The sequence below is a fragment of the Pelmatolapia mariae genome, linkage group LG10_11 (genome assembly GCF_036321145.2).
Source record: "Pelmatolapia mariae isolate MD_Pm_ZW linkage group LG10_11, Pm_UMD_F_2, whole genome shotgun sequence".
Taxonomy (NCBI): domain Eukaryota; kingdom Metazoa; phylum Chordata; class Actinopteri; order Cichliformes; family Cichlidae; genus Pelmatolapia; species Pelmatolapia mariae.
In genome coordinates this window covers 46,921,154-46,937,733 of record NC_086236.1, presented here as the reverse complement: position 1 = coordinate 46,937,733, position 16,580 = coordinate 46,921,154, and the positions used below count along the sequence as shown (strand labels likewise).

At 36.7% G+C, this 16,580-nt stretch overlaps 2 protein-coding genes across 2 annotated transcripts; both read left to right on the top strand.

Annotated features, from left to right (window-relative positions):
* Positions 1-3,299: 3,299 nt before the first annotated feature.
* On the top strand, positions 3,300-7,461 carry LOC134637307 (C-C chemokine receptor type 2-like). The gene is made up of 4 exons (XM_063487701.1): positions 3,300-3,353; positions 4,725-4,826; positions 6,081-6,224; positions 6,323-7,461. Exons 2-4 carry the CDS (start codon positions 4,820-4,822, stop codon positions 7,216-7,218), a joined length of 1,047 nt encoding a protein of 348 aa, XP_063343771.1. The 5' UTR covers positions 3,300-3,353; positions 4,725-4,819; the 3' UTR covers positions 7,219-7,461.
* A 2,680-nt stretch (positions 7,462-10,141) lies between these two features.
* On the top strand, positions 10,142-12,388 carry LOC134637498 (C-C chemokine receptor type 2-like). The gene is made up of 3 exons (XM_063487943.1): positions 10,142-10,206; positions 11,130-11,288; positions 11,496-12,388. The coding sequence occupies exons 1-3, from the start codon at positions 10,200-10,202 to the stop codon at positions 12,386-12,388; spliced, it is 1,059 nt and encodes a 352-aa protein (XP_063344013.1). The 5' UTR covers positions 10,142-10,199.
* Positions 12,389-16,580: the final 4,192 nt, after the last annotated feature.

Genomic DNA, 16,580 nt, shown 5'->3' with positions numbered 1-16,580 from the left:
TCTGTACACATCTGAAAGCACCACATGAGGAGCTGTGAAGCGTAATTCCTGACTCTACGTAATTTGAAGAGCAATCAGTGAGATATCACTAAGTCAGGTGAATACATTTTGACAATGTTTGAAATATATGCAGTGTGATGTTTTGCATGATTTTGGAAATATGTTTGTGCTATAATGTGTAAAGCTTAAGAGTGTACACATTGCTGTAGGGATTTGAATCCAAAACAATGTCACCTAATTTCTTTTTCTATCCTTGTACTACTTTGATTGGAAATTGTTTGCAAAGAAGGAGCTACCACAATTTCTTTTAAGTTGACCTTGATAAACCTCCTAGGACCTGGCGCCCACATATGTGGACATCACATTTTGGGTTATTTAGACCAAAATACTCGATTTTGCTCTACAAGGGCCTGATATCCACTTACGAGGACATTATACTGCTACTGTTCTATCGAAATTTTAAACAAATATCCTCATATGTGGCTCTCATTTTTCTTAAAAACAAAAATTAGGTAAAAAAAAAAATCTGGTAATTCTTTGTTTTTACATTCATTGGGCCCCAATGTGACCAAATATCAAAGAGAAATTAAAAATGCATGCTGTGGAAGAGTTCGGGTCTTAGGAGGTTAAGGCATTTAGAGAATTTATATTAAATATTAAATATTCTCATTATATATAAAAAGATCTATGTGGATATGGATCCTATCACAAACAAACAGATCTAAATAAATATTCACTGTCAGGGTTAATTTAGTTTTAAATCAATTCAATTGTACTCATATAGCGCCAAATGGAAACAACAGTTGACTCAAGGCACTTATGATGGTATGTAGTGACACTGGCCTGGTGAACTTTTAGACTCATATGATTTGTCTTATATTAGTTGCAATGGTGATTTAGGTCAAGTTTTCATAAAGCAGTAGCATCACTTCGATTCATGAGAAGGAGTAACAAACATTCAGAAGAAAAGAGTACCTATGACAGCTCATAAGCAGCTCATAAGGAAACTGTGTCCAGGTCTGAGTCTTGCACAACAGAACAAATCCACAACTAATATCATATCAAGACCTAGATGCAGGTCATCCTGTCCAGATTCATTCACAACAGCCTGATTTTTCTCAACACGATCTGCACTCTTTATTTAGTCTTGAAAAACTTTTTTTTTGTTTCAGTTATATGTGAAACAATGACTGAATTCTGACTATGGGTGTGAGTGAGCCATTATTTATCAGTTAAGGCTGACATTAGATCAGATTAGAAATGGTTACAGTGTGGGAAATTCAAGCAGAGTTTCCTTGAAATCTTATTAAGCATTTCTTATCCATTAATAACAAAAATAATGAAATTCTTGACTTAAAAAAGGGAGCCTGCTATATTCCATCAGTAGATTAAAATGTTACTAAATAATTACTCAAACACTGGAATAATCATAAACTGTAGCACAAACTGTTTTTATTTAACTAAAAAACGGACTTGAGGGCAGATCACAGGTCCATCAATGATCTGTCTGATCTGTTTTCTCCACATTTTTATCATCAGTTTCTGTCGCCCACATATACTTACAGTTATAAAGATTTAATTGTCTTTATAATATGTATCTAAATATAATCATGATTATTAAAAAATTAAACATGTCCTCTGCCCATTGGATTAAAATGGCGTTGCCTTGGTGAATGCTGGGTTCTTTATTTCCCTAATCACTCATGTGCCAGGGTTACTACTCAGAGTTGATTCAACTTACTCTGATGAGCTTTTCTTGGAACAGGAAACTGTTCCAAGAAAAGCTCTGAGTTAAGCAACTGAGAGTTGCTGAACTGAGAGTTGCTGAACTCAGGGTTTATCTCAGGGTTTATTTTTAAACTGTTTTAAACTCAAAATTTGATGAACATGTTTCCTGGAAATAGAGCCCAGAAAGCAAATTTCCAACATGTTGATATAAATAACCAGGGTAAACCCTCGTGTGTGAGCTCCCCTAATATTGGAGAAGTAGATAGAAGAAGTAGATAGAAATTCATTGTGAAAAGAGTGCCTGGTACACTGTGCAAAAGAAAATCTAAAACAAATAAACGAATAATGCATGAGTGCAAGCTGTGGCAAATCACTCACACCTCATATTTTAATGAAACTAGGACAAACACAAGGTAGCCTACCATATGCTGCTTTGTTTTTTAAGCTCAGGTTGAATTACATGCAGCAATGACAACAACAAAAAAAAGTTAAAGAGGGAAACAGTAACACTTTATGCTAAAAATTAGCTGCAAATGTTCCACCAGGTTCTTCTAATTTTGATGTTATTGAGATACAGTCATGCTGACAAAGAACATTTTCAGAGCACTTCTATCTAAATAATCTTAGCAGTCCTGTAAAAAAGGTTTGAACACTGTGAAAACTAACATGGATTTATGAGGTTTACAGATCTTTTTTTTTTTAGGTTCACAAAGTCACTCACAGTCAATAAAACGACTTTAAGAACAATGTCAAGAATGACAGATAAAACCAGACAGTGCCTGACCAAGATTGCGGCGCGTGAACAACGCGAGGCTCAGTGTCTCTCCAGAATCTGCTATTTAGTGGTTTTTTATCTACTTTTGACCGTATCATTCATCCGGAATTTTGAATTCAAGCACAGGGTTCATGGGCTCAGAAAACATGTTACCCTTGCCCTCAGGATTGGGAATCAGGGGCTCAGGATCTGGCTGCATGGGTGTGATGACCTTGTCTGCTTTTTCCTTCCTCTTTGTGACGTTGAGTAGAAGGTGGGCAGGGGTTCCTGAAGGGAAGCAGACTTGTTGACACTTATTTAATAATGCTTGGTGGCAACCATTCTCTCCTCTCCCCTGCAATCAAGCGTTCGGGAGGGAGTATGTCATCAGTCTGTTTGTTAGTTAGTAACAATATACTAGGCATAAATAGATTTGAATACACACACAGAAAGTTTCATACAAACGCAGACTGAAATACAGACACAAATTGCCTGTCCTCCAGCCTCTCCTGTTCCCTGTTCTTATTTTCTTTGTCTTTTTTTGTGGCAGTTTTGGATTTTGTGATTATTAAGAACTTTTCTGACCTCAGGGTTACTCCCAGTTTTACTTTATTAACTTGTATCTCGTGTGTCTTGTCCCAAATTTTACTTCCTGTGTGTTATTTCCCTGTGCCGGTCCCCCTCCTGATTGCACATGTATTCACTTACAGGCGTGTCTGTCTTTGGTTTTATATGTGGCGTCTGTTGTATTCTTCAGTAACCTCACTTGTGTGCTGCCTTCCTGTTTCTTGGATTCAGTTTGCAATTTTTTCCAGCATTTGGATTTTGTTTGGACTCTGCATATTTGGATTTTCCAACTTCCAAAATAAAGGTGCGTTTTCTGTTTATTAACATCTCCCTGTTCAGCATCTGGGTCCTGTCTTTCCATACAATATGACACGTCCTGAGTTTTTATGCCTTTGATCTCACTGTGGAAAGCATTTTTATCTCTTGGACCTATGCTCAGCTTTTTCTTTTTCTTTTTTTAAGCTTAGAGTTAACTTCATTCAGGCTATCGTTCCATTTCCATGACACTGCCCAGATTCCATTAGACAGGAAAAAAACAATTTCACTTCCCCACCGAAAAAAAACTTTATTCACCTCAATGACTCTATCCATTGCTGCCGATTTTGTCTCGAAGAACACCGCGCTTTAATACAAACCTGACGTGGAGCTATTACTGCGTAAATACGTTATATAACTGCACAGCACGAGTTGCATGTTTTTAGAGTTTTTCACCACAAGAGGACGATAAAGACCATGCATAAAACAGCAAGAATCGCTCTATAAAGAGTCATAAATATGCATCAGAGACGTACAACGAAACCAAGATCAAGGGGAAAAATATTTTAATATTATTAATATTTTAATTACAAAAACAAAACAAAAAATCAAAACAAAACGACAATAAAGACATATAAAGAGATATATATATATATATATATATGGAAGCTAAAACAGAATAATTTGTAAAAATCTCTAATTTGCCTTTTAATATTGCAGCCCATTAAATAAATAAATAAATAAATAAAAACTTAATCCATCCATCCATCCATTCGCTTCCGCTTATCCTTTTCAGGGTCGCGGGGGGCGCTGGAGCCTATCCCAGCTGTCATAGGGCGAGAGGCAGGGTCCACTCTGGACAGGTCGCCAGTCTGTCGCAGGGCTAAATAAAAACTTTTTAAAATTAATTTTAATTTATTTATTTTTTTAAGAGGAAACTCTTAAAGCTAACTCTGGATAGAAGTCTTGAACAAATGCTAATATGAGGCATGCACATTTCTTATTCAAAGCTGCAAAACGTGACAGGAAATGTGGCAAACCAAAAGATAACCAGATACTGCAAACCTGTCTGATTAAAACAGATAAATAATTACCTTAACTTTAAGGAACTTTAAAAAGAGTAACATTTTATGAAGCTGGAAAACACGAATAGCAATCTGCATTTTAAAACGTTAATGACAAACTGTTTGGGCCTTAAGCATAAACTAACTGCTGTTTTCTAAAGGTGTGAAAATGTGTGTAACCATATGCTGTGCTGTTCTTAAATTATTTTTGGGTGTCTAGATGGTAAGCTCAGAGTTTAAACTGATAAAGATCTCACTCAAGGACGTACAGGAAACGACATCTGCACTTCTGCTTCAGTACTACTCATTATCAGACTGCAGCATTAAGACTGTTATTTATCTCTCCACATCTAAAGCTATCGTCGCATCAACAACAGAGGGAAAAAAAACGAGCCTTGACGCCTAATTCCTGACTCTACCTGGTTGGATTAGCCATCACTGAGATATCACTATGTCAGGTGAATATATTTTAACATTAATCCCGAATTTGGGATATTTGCAGTATAAACAATTTTTTTTGTGTTATAATGTGTAATGGTAAGTCTGTATGCATTGCTTTAAGAATTTAAATTCAAATGCTGCAATACGGCAAATACTTCTTTTTCCCCCCTCTTTCCATATTTAATTTAGATAACATTTTATTTGAGAACACTGCTGCAATATCTTTGAAGTTCACCTTTAATAAACCTATTACATTCGCTGTGATCTGCAAACATGCATCTGCTGACTTAGAAAATGTAAAAAATATAATTGTAAAATGATGCTAATCATATTAAATAATCCATTACATGTTAAAAAAAATGTCCATGTAAGACAAAATGATAAAATAAAGAAAAAGACCAAAGTGAAAGGTTTATGGTTTAAGGTCTATAGGTTTATGGTGGTATTTGTGCTTTTAGCTTAACCCTAGAACACTATCGCTATAAATAGTAACACAACCACTAACGCCGGGTGATTTTTACCCGATATAATATGACCAACTAAAAGTACTTGTCATCAAAATATATCAAACACATGACAAATCAGAGTGGTCAGCTTTTACTTTCAACTGTGCCATGTCTAACAAAATGAAAAAAAGTGTCATGGGGGATGCTAAAATAGTGCTCCAAAATTACAGAAAAATCTGGAATTCAAGAACAAAAAATTCCTAAAAAAAAAAAATGACGCTGGAAAGCTGGTCTTTGATACACCCATTCCTGGGACATTTGAGACTTCCCTGGTGAAGGCACGATCTCCTCGACACACTAACAGCTGCAGGAGAGAGAAATCATGTAAATGTATTTGCTCGGGTGAAAATCACCCAGCGATAGTGTTCTAGGGTTAATGTGACCTTTCTTAAAATCAGCTACAGAGTACCTATAATAACCAGCAGGTGGCTCAATAATCTCCGTTATCACTTGACTTAAACCTAATACAACAGAGCTGAACTGATCACTATTTTTATTTTTTTATTTTTTTGAAATTGAAAAAAAAAAAACCTCCTTTCAAAAACCGGACGTGACAGCAACGGTGGTCTTCAACTTACATTGCAACTTTTTTCACCAGTTCTTTTTGTTCTGTTTTTAAATTAAAATAGTTGGTTGATAATGTGTGATAACATAACCTAATTTGGAGGGTTAATTTTTGTAATATGTGTGAAAATTATAATAATAAAAAATAGTAATACTAATAAAAAAAATATTATTATTAATAATAATAATCTCACTTTGCAGAAGGAAACAACACACCGTACGATTACAGCAGTTACTATGATGAAGGAGCCGACTACCCTCCTACCAATTTTAGTGATGTAAAGGACTTCAGCCAAGTGTTTCTAACCACTCTCTATAGTTTGGTTTTTGCCTTGGGCTTCATAGGTAGGTGTGTCCTCTACTGTGGGAATAACAGTTGTGTTTACATATTGGATGGAAAGTGTCAAAGGTATACAATTCTTGACTCTTTTTTTCTCCCAAAGGTAATGGACTAGTGGTGTATGTCGTGGTGAAGTACCGCAATCAGAGCAACTTGACAGACATCTGCCTCTTCAACCTGGCTCTCTCTGACCTCCTCTTCGTCTTCACGCTGCCTTTTTACTCTCACTATGCCAGGGTCGGCCAGTGGACTTTTGGAGACTTCATGTGCCGTTTGTTGTCTGGCTCTCACCAGACTGGCTTCTTCAGCAGCATCTTCTTCATGGTTGTCATGACGCTGGACCGTTATGTAATCATCGTGCACGCTCACAGGGTGACACGTTATCGCACAATGAGAGCAGCCATCATTCTGACCATGCTCATTTGGATGCTGAGCATGTTTGTGTCTCTGCCAGATTTTATCTTCACACAGGAAATACAGGAAAAGTCTCAGAAGACTAGATGTTACTATCTCGAGGAGAGCAAAGTCTGGGAGCGTTACAACCTGTTTACCACAAATGTGCTGGGTCTCGTGATTCCCTTGCTGGTGATGGTAGGTTGCTACTCCAGGATCATCCCCACACTGGTAAACATGAGGACCTCAAAGAAGCACCGCATCGTCAAGCTGATCATCTGTATAGTGGTTGCATTCTTCTTGCTCTGGGCTCCATATAACATTTCCCGTTTCTTGAAGTTTCTTCAGGAAAAAGGCAAAATCCCACGTAATGACACCTGGGACAAAAATTTAAGGGTGTCAGTGGTAGTAACTGAGGCCTTTGCTTACACTCACTGCTGTCTGAATCCCATCATATATGCTTTTGTGGGACAGAAGTTTATGAGACGAGCCTTGAAGCTGCTGAAAAATTTTGTGCCTGGCATCAGGAATCTTCCAGACAGCTCATTCAGGAGAAGCTCAGTTATTTCCAAGTCCTCTGAAGTCACCTCCACTTACATCATGTAGAAGGTGTTGGGCAGATTGTTTGACATGAATGTTTTACCCTGTTATTACTGCAGACCATATCTTATTCATGTTTCAGTGATTTGTTTTGTTAATTTGGTCACTCCCACTTGCCACATAGCAGTTTTCTTCACCTGTGTCTCACCATGTTGAATTTTCAGTATTGTTTTGACTGTAAGATTTCAGATTTAAAGGCTCATTACTTCTGAAATGATTGTAACCTGCTAGCACTGCTGTCTGCTTTATAGATTCTCAAGTCCTTTCTAAACTATGTAATGAGTTTTTTTGCTGATGGTGTAAATTGAAACAATTTTCTTCATGCATGTTTTTATTCAACAGCTATGTAGGATAAACATATCGAAAAGAAAAAAAAACAAGGCAGAAAACAAACCAAATATGACATAATGGAACATTTTATACTTGTGTGCATAAAGCGTTTCATTCAAATGTATGCAAATACAGTGCTAGGTGTTAAAAGTACATTTTCACGTTTCTTCTGACATCATTTATGGCATTTGACAAATGATAAGGAATAACCTTTCCAGGGTGTATTTTTGTGTCAATTTTGTATATGTATGTACAGTATGCAGTATAGAGTCTTATATATTACATTTTCTTTTTTTGCTTCAGTGATTATTGCAGGTATTTCAGAGGTTATACTAAATATGTATATTATCTTACTTAATGTACGCATTTGTTATGCTTTTTTTGGTTGCTGTTGTTTTATTTGATTTTGATTCCTTGGCTTTGCAATTTCTTTACCAGTGAAAGTGATTACATTCTGCAATACTCATCTCTCATCCTGATTTTACATGGTAGTTTCCTTAAGACAGTCACTGATATTGCATATTTTGAGAATAATAGTGTGTATTGAGCATGATCTCCTATATTTCCCTTTGTAACTGTAAAGACAAATTCCTTACATAGTCATGAAAAAAGAGATTATTAAAAAAAAGACAAGATATGATGTGAGACAGTTCCTAATTTATTTATTTGATACTTAACTGTTTGCCACCATAGAACATTAGTGTTGTCTGTTATAGGGGACCATTAGTGGAAGACGAACTACAGTATAACAAAGATTTCATCAGCTGTGAGTATGTTCAAGTAAAGTTGAAGTAAATTTGAGCTGTGTAATTCCTCGTGAGCTGAATGCTTTTTGCAGATGTTATATGAGAACTATATTTGACAAACAGTCCATTTTTGTAAAATCAAAGTAAGTAAGTTGCAGGGTAAGCAGAAACACCCTAAAAACACAATTCAATATTTTGAAAAGCATTAAAACTCAATATGTAATTCAAATACAAAGAAAAATTACAAAATTTTAAAAATATAGGTTATTTACTTACTTTGGGTGTTTGTGTGTTGTTGGTGATTTTTTAATGCTATTTTTAAATTATACATCAGCAAGAGCAACAGAAATAGAAAAATGTAATGCTTATAAAGTAAAATAACCTGGGTGCAAAATGACTGCTAACTATGGATATTATTGACATTCTTTGAAAAAAGAGTTCAGAAATAATCTTTTTTTTCCCACGTAAGAGTAAAATAATTTGGGGATTTCATATTTACCTGCACAGTATGTTTTTGAAACATTCAGAAAATATGAATAACAATTATTTTTAAACTCAGCAAAGGTTGTCACTGCATCCCCAAACGTGAGTTTAAACACAAAGAAAAACTTAAGGTGAAGAAGCAGCAAACGTGCAGGATAAATGATGTATGGGTTTATGGTACTTGAAAGAAAATCTACATTTACTTGCTTTTTTCTCCAGTTGTGTTTTTAGGACAAACATTACGTGATAAATTGCTTGTCTGGTCTGCACCAGGTGAACTTTGTCTTTAGGAAATCAAGTCATTGTAATGTAACAGCATAGGTCAGAAATGATGAGATCACCAGCAGTGGCTGTTAAACACAGAGATACAACCAGATTTAGCAATCTGAGGCACTGAGGCAGTGTCATAACTGGTCAGTGAGCTGCTTACCAGGATGTCACACACTTATTTCCTGTTGATTCAACTACCGGTAACCCCCCCCTCAGACAGCCATCTCAGACAATGACCATGTGGTTTGACTATGCGTCACTGAAATTCTAGCAAAGAATTCAAACTTTCGAAATGCGCACCAGTTTTCTAATTTTCCACCACAAGAGGTGGCAGTAGACCACACATACGTGTTTTCCAAGAATCAATCATCTCTCATAGGGTATGTGGGTTGTGCAGCAATAAGTATATAAAAATGGTTATATGGGGTCTATGACATGGAGATGTACCACAATGACAACAAGAAGAGAAAATGATGATGAGAAAAGGAAGACATCAAGATAGAGATAGAAACACCAGTTTATAGTAATATTGCATTTGACTCTGAATAGAAGTCTTTGAACAATTACTAATATCAGTCAAGCACATTTCTTAATCAAAGCTGCAACTTGTGATGTGAAGTGTAACAAAGCAAAGACCAAAATATTAATTGCAGAAGTTATCACTCGCCCTTTCAGATGTGAGTGAAATTATGCTGTTAAAATTAAAGATGTATTCACATTGAAAAATATTTGAAAAATAGTGCATTTTCTAAATAAGTTTAAGTGGAAAGAAAAATAAAATTGGTGAAAATCTACATGCAAAAATCATGAAGGGTTTTAATTGTTTTTTTTTTTTTTTTAAATGCCAGCATTCAGTTTTAAAGGTGTGAAAGGGTGTAACCACATGCCATTCTGCTCTTTGAATTATTTTTGGCATTCTTGATGTCTAGCAGACATCTAGACAAGATAAAGATCTTACTTACAGGACATACAGGAAGCAACATCTGCTGCTCTGTTTTTTTTTACTGCTCATTATCAGACTGCTGACTATTTGGGCGTTAGTTCATCTCTGCAGAATAAAGGCATCACATCATTAAGAACAAAAAACAAAAAGGGGGGAGCCTTGAAGTGCCATTCCTGACTCTACCTGGCTGGAAGAGCCATCATTGAGATATCACTATGCAAGGTGAATACATTTAAGAAATAATCCGTGTAATATTTTAATATTTTGTTTTAAATATATCCATGTTATTATGTTTAATGTCTAAGGCTGTGCGCATTCCTGTAGAGATCTAAAACCAATAATATTAAAATATTATTTTTTTATTTCTATTTGATAGTTCTATTTCTATATTCTTCAAAAGCCTTCACAAAAGTGTACAAAATATGTGTATGGTCACAATGTCTGTGAAGGTGACCTTTCGCTGTCATCTACAAACATGTCTGTTAAGTTAGACAATATAATAAAAAATAATATTTTAAAATTATGTTGATAATCTTAAATAATCTCATTACATGGATAATTTAGCTTTTGTAAAAATGATTATAACATAAAGAAATGGACGAAATGAAATAATAATTTTCAGTGCCCCAGGGTTCTAATAGTACACATTTAGACTGGGCTTATTGGCTTTTAGCCTCATATCACCTGTTTTTATTGTAGCTGATTTGGTTTAAATCATAGACAGTATAAAGGAAGTTTAAATCCTGTTTTTCATAAAGCAGAGGCATCCGGTGAAAAGTGACAAATGCTCGCTTGACAGAAGTACCTGTACCTACCAGCAGGTGGCAAAATAATCCTCATTATCAACTGACATTGAGGGCCTAAACAAACATAGCAAAGGAAAATCATTTTCACAAACAGCAATCAGCAACAGTAACTTTTGAACTTCTTCCTGTGTTTCAATAAAAATGGTTGAAACTTCATTATTAACATTTAATGCTGTGAGCACCCAAACTGTTTGAATGCAGCATTCTAGACAGGTGCTATATCCAGATATGTATGCACTGTACATTAATATTCATGGTCTGTGTTGAAATACTACTACTATACTACTGCTACTACTACTAATAACAGCTCTGTCTCTCTCTCTCTCTCTCTCTCTCCAGACGAGAATGCCACAGAAAATGCCACATACAATTATTCGAATTACTATGAAGATGGTGTCACAGAAGATTACGCTCCTTTTAACTTAAACTATGTTCAGGAATTCAGTCAAGTGTTTCTTGCCACTCTCTATAGTTTGGTTTTCATCCTAGGCTTCATAGGTAGGTGTGTCCTGTTGTATGTTTGCTGTGAGAACACTTCCTCACTTTCTAGGGACAGAGATAGATATCCTAACCTGTTGGCTTTAAGGGAAAGAGTCTTGTATGTAGGTGTGTAACAGTGATGTAAGAAACACAGAGAAAAACAGACACCCTTATTTTACATGTAACAATTTGACAGGTACACTTATCGTGTCTTTTCTTGTAAAGGTAATGGACTGGTGGTGTGCGTCCTGGTGAAGCATCGCAATCAGAGCAACTTGACAGACATCTGCCTCTTCAACCTGGCTCTCTCTGACCTCCTCTTCGTCTTCACGCTGCCTTTCTACTCTCACTATGCCAGGGTCGGCCAGTGGACTTTTGGAGACTTCATGTGCCGTTTGTTGTCCGGCTCTCACCAGACTGGCTTCTTCAGCAGCATCTTCTTCATGATTGCCATGACGCTGGACCGCTACATGATCATTGTGCACGCTCACAGGGTGGCACGTTTTCGCACAATGAGGGCAGCCATCATTCTGACCGTGCTCGTTTGGATGCTGAGCTTGTTTGTCTCTCTGCCGGATTTTATCTTCACACAGGAAATACAGGAAGAGTCTCAGAAGATTGGATGTAACTATCACAACAAATTCTGGGAGCGTTACAACCTGTTCACCACAAATGTGCTGGGTCTCGTGATTCCCTTGCTGGTGATGGTAGGTTGCTACTCCAGGATCATCCCCACACTGATGAGCATGAGGACAGCAAAGAGGCACCGCATCGTCAAGTTGATCATCTGTATAGTGGTTGCATTTTTCTTGCTCTGGGCTCCATATAACATTTCCCGTTTCTTGAAGTTTCTTCAGGAAAAAGGGAAAATCCCACGAAATGACACCTGGGACAAAAATATAAGACTGTCAATAACAGTGACTGAGAGCTTAGCTTACACTCACTGCTGTCTGAACCCCATCATATATGCTTTTGTGGGAGAGAAGTTTATGAGACGAGCCTTGCAGCTGCTGAAAAAGTTTGTGCCTGGTTACAGGGGAGATTTGTCAGACAGCTCATTCAGGAGAAGCTCAGTTATGTCCAGGGGCTCTGAAACCACCTCCACTTTTAAACTGTAGAAGGTGGAGGGCAGTGGTAACTTATTTAACATGCAGTTTTCACATGTTGTCACTGCAGACTTGTTCTTGTTTTTGTTTGTTCATTTGACCACTTGTATTTGACACATACTGCAGTGTTTTTCACTACAGAGTTTGTGTTTACACCTTTAGATCCTTTGACTTACAAGGGAATACTTCATTTTTATCATAAGATTTCAAATGCAAAGGCTCAAAACTTATCTCCAGTGTTTTTGAGACTATGTAATGCTCTCCCTTCTTCTGCTCAGGCTCAGTGAAACTTGCTGGTGCATTCAACTGAACCTGCTGTTTGTAGCATCCTGTAACAGCAAGCTGGCACAAACATGCAAAAACAGCATACTGCAACACAAACAAACCAAAGATGGCAATACAGAATGTTCTAGTCTTAGATGAAATAGAAATCCTTCAATTATCCAACCATTATGCTCCATATTTTCCATATTCACATGTCGTCATTGATAATTGAATCTTATAAAATGATGTGGAGCAAACGTTCCAGTATTGGCAACATTGTATATATGTACAGAATAGAGCTTTACATGCTGGATACATTGTCCTTATTGCTTCAGTGACTTTTACTGTTGTGTCAGATCTTCTTTGAATGAAACTGGTGCATTTTCTTACTTTAATTTACATATTTCTATCTTCAGCCCCATTATGATGTTTCACTTTTTGCACTTTTTTTGTTTGTTACATCATGTTATGGTTCTTTGCATTTGTAATGACTGAGTCGAGTCAGACACTCCTTTATCTCTTTTCCTGATTTTATATAATAGTTTTCTTAAGACAATAAATGATAATGCAAATCTTCAGCTTACTTCAAATTAAAGTCATAAAGTGGTTTGTCACATTGGAGGAGTCCATTGTTCATTTTGAGAAGCTCTATTAATTCTCTCTGTTATGGAAATGAGAAATTCTGTACACAGTCAGAAAAAAGGATCTGGTAAAAAGAAGTTATGTGAGATAGTGCCAAACTAATTTATTAGGTAGGTAACTCTTCACCATCACTATAATTTTTCTCGCCTGTGGAAGAGTCCAACTGAACCGTCATCTGAAATCTCGGCCTTTCAATTGAGTCCGCATGTAATCTCTTTTCAAAATGACAGGAGTTGCAGCTTCCACATTATGTCAACAGAGAAGGATACATGATTTTTTTGGGAGATATTATGATTTTTTTTTGTTGCTAAAAATCAAATTGATATCTTCACTTTGAGACCCTTAACTTTCCTTTTAGTAGCACTTCAGAAATAATAATTTTACCCCTTTCCAAAACCAAAATTATATTCATTGCCCTTTGTAGTGGACAGCAGAAATAACTTTGTCATATTTTCAACCTATAATCATGTTTCAGGAAGTGAAGGCAGTAAGTATTTTCCTTAATATTGTGGAAGGAGAGTCAGATTAGAGCTGTCAAGAAATTAGGTGGACATTAGAGTACAAAGGTGAAAGCTCAAAAGAGCACATACATAGATTGTACCATGTATTTAGGCATTACAATTTCTAGAAGGTTAAATAAAAGCCTTTTAAGTTGAATTCAAACACACATCAATTTAAGGTTTGATTTCTTTCTTCAGTTACCCTGTTGATTTATTCAGTTAATTATATTTGCTAAAAGTGCATTAAACTGTACCGTTTCTGTGTTTACCAGTTCAGTTTAAATGATACTGAAACTGGGTTGAAATCATTTTGTTTTTGGTGCTCATCTCTGAAGGCAGCATTAAAACTGAAATGAACGGAAAACATTCTTCAGCATGTTACTGTTCATGGCATGACTCATATAACCTCTGAAAGGATTCAAATGAACTGGTTAGCCAATTCAGTAAGTCAAGACAGGTTCTTCAAGATTCACCAGCAGCCAATAGGCCCAGCATTCTCCAGCACTACTAGGCCCAGGCCCATGATTCTCCACCAGCTACCAGGCCCAGGATCCTCCAGCATCACCAGGCCCTTGATTCTCCACCAGCTACCAGGCCCAGGATCCTCCAGCATCACCAGGCCCTTGATTCTCCACCAGCTACCAGGCCCGCCACCAGGCCACAACCAGGCTCCAATAGCCCAAGACCAGTCTTCCTTATTAGCCTGCAGGTGGAACAGAATGAAACTCCAGTAGTACCATAGCCAGTTTTTGCATAAAAGATACCGACTATGGACCGTGGATGGTAAAAGTGCCTACTAAATGGTAAATGGACTGATTTTTACACAGTGCTTTTCTACTTTCCCAGAACACTCAAAGTGCTTAATACAACATGCCACATTCATCCATTTACACAAGCACTTTCTTCTATGCTGTGTAAGTGCTTTCTACCTAACACTTACACACATTCATACTCTGATGGACGCATGTTAGAGTAATTTGGGGTTAATATCTTGTCCAAGGATATCTGGCATGCACACTGCCAAGGATTGAACCGCCAACCTTCAGATCAGCAGATGACTTGGTCTACCTCCTGAGATGTCAGGAGAGCTTTCTAATACCTCTAAACAACAGAAGTTGCTATTGCATATGATGGAACAGATTAAAGAACTGCAAAAACTAAATGAAGAAAAGTATAAAGAAAATAGCCCTATTTGATTCCCAAGTGGCAGATCTAGAGCAGCATACCTGTATGAATGGCTTAATAGTAAGTGGACTGGAGACCCAAACACAGAATGTATGCTAGAGCTGTAGTGGCACAAGAAGTCACTGAGCCTACTGAAGCTGACGTCGACTCTTTAGAGCAAAAAACTGTCAATTTCTTCAGTGGCAAGTGAATAACTATTAATAGTAAAGACACTGAGGTTTGCCATTCTCTGCCTTCAAAAAATAATAGAGTAAAACCATTTATAATAATAGGCTTTGTGAATAGAAAATCAAAAAGGACATGCTAAGAAGCTGTGAAGAACCAGTGTCTACATAAATGAACATCTGACAAAGAAAAATGCAGACATAGCACGACAAACAGGAATACTAAGAAGACTAAAAACGATTCAATCAACATGAACTGCAAACTGCAAGGTCTACATCAAACTCAAAGGAACCCCAGAAGAACAAAAAGTTGTGGTCATTAAATTAGTTTCAGATCTGGATAAATATTAGAAATGCTACAAACTATGACAGGTTAAATGAAAACTATAATTCTCCATTAGGAATTCTTAACAACCAACTATACATAAGAATCATATAACATGACAAAATATAATAATAATCACTTTTCTTAGTAAAGTGAGAACCAACCTTCCCTATGAATAATCATTGTGTATACAGATTTGGGACTAAAACCCTTTTAGTATACTGATCACAGACCATGGGTCTTGGAAAATGATATAGACCCTGAAAATAATTTCTACACCCATAAAGATGATCAACAATGTGAATATTATACTAATGAGCAGTTTAATGATGTAATAAGTTAATGTGTGGAACACCTGTACAGATGAAGTTAAGAAAAGTCCATCAATACAAAAATTCACACCAATTTTGCTTTTCCAAGATCAGCTCTATAAATTCTCTCTTGTTCACGTATTTCTTTTATCTGTTTATTTAATCACTTTTCTTAGTGTTATTTCAGGTATTCAGGTTATTTTAGTTATAACATTGTATGTAATATAGTATAGTATGAAAATATCTTAGCTGACAGAAAAAGAAAGGGAGAAAAAAGAAAGGGAAGGGGAAGAAAATAGGGGGAAAAAACATAATAAGAGGACAGTCCGAGGCAAGGTTTGTGAAACATGGAAACCCCCGCCCCCGCGCAGTGTTGAAAGCGCTATGTGGGTGTGTTGGTGAGTGTATAAAGTGCACAGGGTGAGTATGACTGTGTGAAAACTAGGGTGCTATTAAAACTTGTAAAACTTGCGGGGGCAACATCAGAACGAGTGTCCAAGTGTCCATAAGTTGCGGTTGCTGTGCTTCGTCATCTAGCTAGCGCTGCAAAAGAGGAGCGAGCATAAAGGGGATAATGGTTTTTTTAAATAGCAGTTAATTTCAAATGCAGCACTTTTATCAGCTCAACAAACATCACCAAACACACAAACTGTTTGTGTCTGCAGTTTATCTCACAGTGTGTTGCTAGCCTAAGGTCCAGCTGCTGTATTTCACAGGGAGAGAAAAGAAAGACACCTAACGTCACTAATTGATGAAGAAAGATAAAAAAAAAAAGACAGGACAGGAGAGGAGAGGAAGAAGAGAGGTTATATT

What these genes read in the sequence shown, in the direction of transcription:
- LOC134637307 (XM_063487701.1), top strand. An exon ending in TTTTGCCTTGGGCTTCATAG is followed by an intron (nt 6,225 to 6,322) that starts GTAGGTGTGTCC and finishes TTTCTCCCAAAG; the next exon opens with GTAATGGACTAGTGGTGTAT.
- LOC134637498 (XM_063487943.1), top strand. An exon ending in TTTCATCCTAGGCTTCATAG is followed by an intron (nt 11,289 to 11,495) that starts GTAGGTGTGTCC and finishes TTTCTTGTAAAG; the next exon opens with GTAATGGACTGGTGGTGTGC.